Below are 8958 nucleotides of genomic sequence, written 5' to 3' on the forward strand. Positions count from 1 at the left end.
TCGAGCTGCTGAATGCTGAGCCAGCTCATTTCACAGAGAGGTGGGAGATGGGGATGAGCTTCCTGTGCCTGTGTGATGATTTTGCACTCTTCATGGCAGGTTTCTGAATTTTTATCTTACAGCAGAACTGCTTGTGTGGGAGGACCAAGAGCAACTGAGCACGTTACCAGAGCTATGCTAGAATGTTTCTGCATTTCTGTCGATAGCAGCATTAAGATTAGGTGGTCACCAATACAGATTTACTTGCCTGCTACCTTGTTCTATTACCTGGCAGGATTCAATAAGGCACTGGTTAAAAGAATTACATAGAGCCTGCACCAGTGCTTATGGTGCTGGAACAACACTGCCCAAGTCCCTTCATTTCCTTCTGTAGGCAAGGTGCTGGAAGCCAGCAATTACTGTGCTCTGCTGGCCTTTCCCACGATGAAACCTGGTTTTTATTTCCTGCTGCTTTAACCTTACTATCAGTGAAACGATCCCTGGAAAGCTTGTATTGATTGCACATTATTGTCTAATTAAAGCGCAGTAAGAAGAATTGCAGAACACTCGCTCTTACAGCCCTGTGCCTGTTGTAGACACCATAAATTAGAAAGCTTTCTGTTCAAATATGGAAAATGTCAGTGCTTATTTCCTTTTGAATTTCCCAGCATCTCCTGAAGGCTACACTTGTAGATGTGTGATTATTTTTTTTTTCCCTAAATAACAAATGGAAAGAAGTGTTTAGAGAAGAATTGAAGCCCTACAGGCTTGCAGGGGCCCTGTTCTGACCCTCTTAGCCATAACCTATGTTGTCTGAAGTGAGGCACTTCTAAATGCATGTATTTTAATCTGAAACCTGCTAGATGATCCTTCAGCATCGTGTGCGGAGATATAAATGGGTATTAGTTATACAGTATGTAGAGCCCAGTCTTTAAATAGTGCTGACTGGTCTTACCTGGAGGCTGTTCGTTGCTCTGTCTGGACTTTATGGCTCTATTGCTTCATGTTGCTTGTGCTTTGTTACTTTCTAGTAACTTGTATCTTCCTGAGTAATGTGCAGGGACCTAATAAAAGGTAAATCTAGTCCCTGATATAGCAGGAACCCGAGAGGTTGTCATTATAGTTCTGCATCTTGCTTAGCCATTGATTGAATACATGGCCTTGGGGAAATCACTTAACTTGCCTAAACCTTCAGCTTGCATCTAATCACTAGGTCATACATGATACACTAGGATACATTTACAGGGATTTATGAATGATCAGTAATTCTGCCCAGCAGAAAGATGCTGTAGAGAATGGTGGACTTCTATGCTATGAATGAATTAATGAGTCAGCAACTGCATACAAAAACACTTAAATATGGTTAGTTTCATGTGAGAAACTGATTTTCCCTTTCTCTCCCTTACAGATGTACTTTCCGGTTCCCTAGCACGGTTATAAAGATCCAGTTCACATCTTTATACCATAAAGAGGAAGCAAAAGAGGAAGCCTCATCGCCTCCCCTTCGGCCACTTTACCCTCAAATATCGCCTCTGAAGATCCACATCCCGGAGCCGGATCTCCGGAGCGTGGTCAGTCCCCTCCCATCCCCCACAGGCACTATCAGGTAAGATATTTGCTATCCAAAGCGTGCTCTGGAAACTCGCGTGTTTGCCAACACCAGTGTGTCAGCCCTGTTCTGTTTGGTATACTTGGGCATCAAGTATGTATTAAATGCTGCTCCATTACAAATAAGTAGATCAATATTTGATGTTCAGAATGATGGAAGACTGCTGAAAATGGTTGTGGTGGCTAGAAGTAGGGCACAAGGGGTTTGTTGAAGAGCTCAAAGGATTGAGGGGGGAACTGGAGTGTTTCACACTATAGAGTTACTAGTCTATCTTTGGCAGTGGATTTGGGAGCATCTATCAAGAGCTACTCATATGTATGGAGAAACGAAAGCAGGCAAATGTTCTATGTTAGGAGCTGCCTGTTTTATTTTTATCTCAATAATATTCTGTTGTTGCTGGGTGGTGCCGGTGTTATCTGAAGTTAGGGACAAGGGTGGCCACTGGCACGTGGTTTCCTGGGAATAGAAGGAAATGGGGGTAGGATGCTGACCATGTACTGAGGGACAGGAGCAATCTGAATGTACATCTGTGTGAGTATCCTGTTTTGTAAGTTATCTGGTTCGTGTATGTGCAGTAGAAATAACCTGAACATCAAGTCACTGTTGGAAATTCTTTCTTTCTTTCTCTCTTTCTCAGCAAGGAATTGGTGTTACAGAGTTCAGTGTAGTCCCTTTTAGCATTAAAGGTGTTACTTGAAGTATAAAAAATTTTATAAAGTAAAGTAGACTCGTGGTATAGGATGATGTATTGGAGTTTTTTTTTTAAATGTGCAGGCCTCAGAACAGCGAGAGTGTACCTGGTAATAGTCAAAATAGTCAAAAAATAGACAAACCTTTGGTTTGTCTTCTTGTCTGTATATTTGTACAAAAGTATAATTCACAAGCATCTTCTGACAGTTAGCACTAATTCAGTGAGTGGTATTCATATTTATGTGGCTGAGGACTTCAGGGTCACAGTGAAGCCAGTTTGGTTTTGCATAGATCTGGAGGCGCTTGCTTGTTTGGGTTTTTCCCCCGATCTTGCAGAGCTGCGCAGTTGTGTGGTGCAGATATTCTAGAAAGAGGGGGCTGGAGGTAGCTGTGGTTTTAGTCCTCTGTTCAGGCACTGCTTTTAGTTTATATTTAACCTTCTCTTTTTAGATGAAGCTTGTTGCTGGGAGGGGAGGGGGGTGGTTTCTTTGCCAACATATGGTAGTTAGTTTCCATTCAGTCATCTTGCGCAAAGCAGCACAGTGTGGTTTCTGTTACTAACAGAGGCTGTATCTCTTGACTCTGGCATATGCCTGCAACTGATATTTGACTCCCCGAGAATGTTTCTTTTGCATGAGGAGAAAGTGGAAATAGTAGTGTTGAATTGTGCTCGGCCCCTAACAGAGTGTTTACTAAGGATGATTAATGATTGCATCCGTTTGTCTCGAGCAGAAGCTAATCCAGCCAAGTCTTCAGAAAACCTCAAAAGACAGCTGAGGTTTCACTTGCCAAACCTCTTTCGTTTCCGAGTTCCTTTACAGAGGAGGGGCTGACACATTTGTAAACATCCTTGATCAGCCCCTTCAACCTTCTCCTCTCCCTCCACACAGTCTTGCAGCTCTCGGACCCCGCGGGCCAAGCTTTGGGAAGCGATTTGGGTGTTTCTGCCTGAGAAAGGGATTGCTCTTCTGAGGGCATTCTGGCCATCTGGCTTTCAGGGCAGCTCTCTATCTCGGTGGCTTCACAGTGCTGGGTGAGGCTGGCACAGTGTCCTCTCCCCCTTCCCAGGGGCAGGTTTGGGAGGGCTGGTGGGTCTCCATGTGGGACCCACACCCCTCTCCCATGGCTGGCTTTGGGAAGTGGTTTCATGAGCTGGGCTCTCCTCCTCCTCCTTCTCCCCCTTCCAGTATTTGCTTTCCTAATTTGGTGCGTTTGCCTAGCTCCTCCCTGATTGGCCCATGGAAAATTATTGCAGTTTGGAAATCCTGAGCAGGGTGAAACTTCCTTTTTGGAAAGTGGCTCCTGGCCCCCTTTTCCTGCCTCCGCCTCGGTGTGGGGCAGGGGCCGTACCTGTGCTCCCACCGCCAGATCCAGCCCTGCCCTTCTGACCCCCAGCCCTGCTCTGCCTCCTTGTTTACATTGCAGCTGGCTTCCCCGCAGGTTCCCCCCTGCAAGCTTCTGAGGTTTTTCCAGCCTATTTATTTTCCCTCTGCGAAGTGTACAGCCTAGAGAGGGAGTGAGCTTTAGTTAAACAACCGAACCCGCCACCCTCAGCAGCTTTGCAAAGCAAGATTCCTGCATACTCTTAGGGAGAAATGTGTCCACTGTTTTCTTAGGTAGGTGTTTTATCTCCAGGAGGGGCTGTTTGTAGATGTGTCTTCAGTGCTGTTGTACAGCTTTAAGGGAGAATGACGGTTGGCAGCATGCTGTGAGGCTTACACACGGGCATGGCTTATTTCTTCCTGCTTTGAGTTAAAAATTCCTTTTAAAAAAAGTCAGACTTGCATGTTCCAAAAAGGAAAAGGCCACTGCGGTTGTAAGAAATAAGTAGAAGCAGCCTGTCCATTTTACATAACGTAAGAAAGGGCTGAGCAGCACCAAATCTCTTCTCAGTAGATTCAAGACATTGGAAAGTTGTGTGAAAAACATGCAGTATAGTTAAATTCAGCTCTGCCTCTTGGGAGATAGAGCTGATTCACAATTTGGGGGGTTAAGGGACGTTTTTTAAGTGCACAGCTTTAAGGTTCTGCAGCTTGCACTTAGGGGAACCTTCTTTGGGTGATATCCTTACTGGTGGCATGAAGTTCCTCATGTATGTAACAAACACTTTGCTTTGCCTGGTTTTGCTGGAAGTCCATGACATCTACATGAACATGGATTCATATATCTGTTGTAATCTAGTTCCTAGTGGGTTGTGCTTGGAATATAAACAGATCCACAGAGACAAGATGTGATGTAGAAGCCTATTCCTGGTCTCAAAGTCTTGCTAAGCTGAAGTTTAGATTTAGTGTTTCGTTTTCCTTTTATTATCTTCCAGTTGGTGTTAATGACCTTTTAGTAGTAACTTCACTCGGTTTTCCAAATAGCATCTCTCTCCAGCACTGCCCCTCAGGGTTGGGTTTTTTTAGTATTTATGAGAATGAAATTATTTCTCTGTGTCATGCTTCCCTGTTTTAAACAGTAGTTACATTCTCGCTGATACTTATTTTTGAAAAGCCGCAATAAAGAAATACTAAATGCTGTACTGTGGAGGTCAGTATCGTTGGTTGTATTTTACAGCTGCTAGTTTTGGCTTATCTCTGTGCCAGAATGACTGTGGGCTCGAACACTTTGTTTTGCACTTTGTTTTTTTCACTGAAAGGGCAAGGATAGTTAGCTCACATACAGTCATCAGTAAAAAAAATAAAATTTAGCTTGTAGAAGGAAGAGACCTTAGAGCCCTGTGAGAATCACCGCTTGAAAAGTGTCTGGTGAGGTTCTGTGCTAATAGCTAAGCTGCTGCGTATTTGTGTGGAGACACAAACTTGTATTTTAGAGAATTGTTAGTACTTAATGTGCCTGTCCACGTTCAGCTGTTGCTAGAAGGATCAATAATTAGTTTACTATGAAATAATGGTATGAATAATGAAAGATCAGCTGGTATCCTTCTGCATTTTTTGTTTCATAAGCTTGATTAGTAAACCAGAACGTGTGAGCTGAATTGCCATGGTTTCAGAAGCTATATTTTTTTAAACCTTATTTCCTTTTTTCCTTATTTTCACTAGGCAAAATTAGTTCGGTAACATGCTGCATGGTCTGGTAGTGGATTACTCAGAGGCCTGCACTCCAGGAATTGCAGCTATCTCGGCTTAGCCACTAACTTGTTTTGTGGCCTTTAACAGTTCATTTAAATTCATTGTCTGATTTTTATGCATGTATAGCATAATAGCTGCTTTCCAAAGGTGTGTAGTAGAAAAATCATGTATTTAGCTTTTATTCCTTAAAGCATGACTAAAGAGTGTGTATGTGTGTGAGGCCATGTCATAGTAGACCTGAATGCTGGCTGTGCTTTGATTCGCTCTGCTTGGAAAAAGGGAGTGCTTTTCAATGGGCTCCAGGACAGCCGTACAACACTGTTTCAGAGCGCTTGGGATTCAACCTGAACTTGCATATTTCCTCTTGGGAAGCATCCTGACTTCAGTGGATGCATTCACTCACTGGAATAGGATGTGTAAATATTGCCTGCTCCATTTCATTCAGGAGTTCCTTCTTCCTATAACACTGTTAGCCATTTAACAGGAAAGCTGGCGAAGCCCTCCAAGGCAGGTTTTTTGCAGGCTCTTTTGCATTGTCTTGGTTATCCGTTACTTCCTCCATTCAGGCAGAATATACAGCTCAGGTAACTCCCACAATTGGCCAGCCTGGTGATTATTTTTAATCACCCTCGTCTCCAAACCACAAGCCAAGCAGTGTGATGCATATACATCACGTAAGGAGAGCAAACGATCTGTGCCGGGCTTGGGAGTTCCTAAGCATGTTTATTTCAGATAATGGACCATGTGCTAGAGGAGATGTGCCAAGCCATGTGCTGGAGGAAAGGTTGCAGATGTCACCAGCTACACAAGCGCTTCCTCTTCCCCTGATCTGTATAAAATGCTCACTGAATCCACGGTCGGAGTGAGCTCACTTCCTTTCGGAGAGGGGAATGACTGGGGCACAGACAAGCAATAAGAATTTCAACTTTAGCGGGTAGCTAACTTTCTCACTGTGGCTTGTTCAACAGCTTAGTTTTTCTTCAGCATTAAGCAGGCAGGGTAGCTCTCAGATTTCTCCTTTCACATCAAATTCCAGCTTGGTTTGGCAGTCTCACCACTTGTGATTGTTTCTGAAACCTGTCTGAAACATGCGAAGACTTGCCTTTCTTTGAGTTATGTTTTTGGGGCTAGGCCAGGGAAGGAAGGGAGCAGCAGAGGATTCTCACCCGTTACTGCTGATTGGTGTGTCGTAGAAATGCTCGTTTCGCAAGCCGAAGTGCTGTACTTTGACCTGATTCTTGCTTATTGCACGTAAAAAGCGTCCCTGTATCTTTTGGTGCCCCTTCTTTTGCAGGCTCATGAAATGAAATATAGGGGTGGTCTGAGGTTTGTGGTGTTTCTCTAACCCTACTCCCCATGAGCAGAGCAAACACCTCCAATTTGCATTTGGAAACTGGGTAAGATTTTAGGAAACCGGGATTCTCCCTTTGTACTCAATAAGGGCTTAAAAATGGGCTATTCAGGCAGCAAGCTGTATGCTGGCAGTGTTGCCAAGGTTGTAACTCTTATCTCGGCTCTGCCTCTTGTACCTGCTTCCCAAATGTGCATTTAGGCATTTTTTTTAAAGGCGCTACCCATGCGCATACCATATCCTAAACCACAGAATTGGAGATAGGGATTTTCCCTCTTTAGAAATGCAGATTCCAAGTCAGGTGAGCAATTTTATGTGGGATCATGAGTAATCTTTCCTCGTTGTCATAGAGAGGGTAGGTACTTTATCCATATACTTGCTGAAAAGAATGAAATTAAGTAATAGGGCAACTTTCCTGCATTCTCATACTGCCTCTCCTGGGGAAATCAGCACTGGAGTTTGGGAGTGTTTCTGTTCCCAGCTTGTTCATAGATGTAATATGACCATAAATAAACCAGTTAATCACTTGTTGCTTCATTTTTATTTTTTCCCTCCAGTCTGTAAAATGTGGCTGGTATTGAGAGACCGGTGATTTTTGCATAAGACTCTCTCTGTGCTCAGACAACAGATCCCACCCCAATGTTCTGCCTCAGATGGGTATCTTTGGGGTAATAGAACACAGACAATACAAAGTAATGCTAACTTAAGTCTGGTCTGCCTCCACCATTTTCTTGGATCAGGGGTTTCCTGACTGTCTAAAGTCCCTCTCTTCCTCCTTTCCCCAAGGCCTTTTGCATTCATGTAAAATTTTAGAATCAGACCTGTCTTACGGCATGTCATTCCACAGTGTAGCTATGGTTGTAGAAGCACTTTCTCTTGTTTTGGACATGCTGCTTAGTTTCACTTTGCGTTCACCATCTCTTCTGTTGGAAGAGGCCAGGAGCTGAACACCTCTCCTTGGGTTTGTTTTTATAGGATCTGTCACATTGCACCTCAGCCTCTGTCTTAAATTGTTTCCTGTACGGAATCTGTCCATAACTCTGACCATCCTAGTTATTCCTGTCAGTACCTCCTCCAGATCTGCTCTATCCATCTTTTTTGAGATGAGACAAGCAACACACAGCGTCCTGGGTGTGCACACACGATGCACACAGCACTACATCGTATTTTGACCCTCTGATTCTTTAGTGAAAGCAAAGTGATTCGGGGCATTCATTGTACATATTCGCCAATAGCTGCCGTTGGAAGACTTAATTGTTGCTAGAAAGCGCTGTGAACATCAGAGGCTGGGTTCTTGTTGGCAGAAGTTGAAAGCGAATCGTGATGCTGCAAAGACCTGTTATGTTCTCAATAGCCACAAGTTAAGCCCTGTGTTTAAAAGGCACTCTGCGCGTTACACGGGTGCGTGTGTTGCACCCAGTTCATTCGCCAATAGCTGCCGTTGGAAGACTTAATTGTTGCTAGAAAGCGCTGTGAACATCAGAGGCTGGGTTCTTGTTGGCAGAAGTTGAAAGCGAATCGTGATGCTGCAAAGACCTGTTATGTTCTCAATAGCCACAAGTTAAGCCCTGTGTTTAAAAGGCACTCTGCGCGTTACACGGGTGCGTGTGTTGCACCCAGTTCAGCCCTCATCTTTCTGGCCTCCCAACTAAAGTAGGGGTAAGCATTAAATGGAAACTATGCTGCAGAGGACCGATGTGATTCAGCACGTGGTTGCAGTCTGATTCTAAAGCTGAGTCTCATCGTGGTATTTGGGGAACTGCGACACAATAGCTGCCTGCAGTCTGTTTTTCGAGTTGAGATGCTAAATCCTGGATGTCAGGATATCGAAGTCGGTATCAAACATCTCTGGGACTTGGGGCATTAACCATGGTGCCATGGGATTAAGACTGTGGGTAACTGCAGCTGGTTTGCTTAGGTGTTCTGCATGTCCTTCAGTGGTATAGAACACTTGCTTCCTCTCCAAAATGCGCTTTTCTGTAAAAGACAAGCTTAACCCAAATTAGCTCTTAAGCTAGGCTTGCCTGCATGGACAGTAGGCGCGGATCGCAGCAGTCAGTTGGGATGTCTGGGAGCGAAATAGCAAACCTAGCTGTAGCTTTGCTCAGTGAAAGGTTATAATCTCGAAATGGATCAAGTTATCTCCAAGTATTGATGCAGTATTAATATTCAACAAATCATACTCGCTGCACACTTGATTTTGGTTTTGTAGCACAAACAGGTGTTTGTAGGGAAAAGTCTTTTTGTTCTGTACC

General features: G+C 44.0%; 1 protein-coding gene across 1 annotated transcript in view; it reads left to right on the forward strand.

The window, feature by feature from the left end:
• Positions 1 to 1373: 1373 nt before the first annotated feature.
• The window catches only part of FOXK1 (forkhead box K1), a gene marked incomplete at its 5' end in the record, with an annotated part of 21697 nt that continues 14112 nt past the window's right edge, over positions 1374 to 8958 (forward strand). Inside the window, one exon of the mRNA XM_010156168.1 lies at positions 1374 to 1585. Coding sequence (XP_010154470.1) covers positions 1374 to 1585 — 212 coding nt within the window. The remainder of the gene's footprint in view (positions 1586 to 8958) is intronic.

This window comes from Eurypyga helias, unplaced genomic scaffold, assembly GCF_000690775.1.
Source record: "Eurypyga helias isolate BGI_N326 unplaced genomic scaffold, ASM69077v1 scaffold13527, whole genome shotgun sequence".
Classification (NCBI taxonomy): Eukaryota; Metazoa; Chordata; class Aves; order Eurypygiformes; family Eurypygidae; genus Eurypyga; species Eurypyga helias.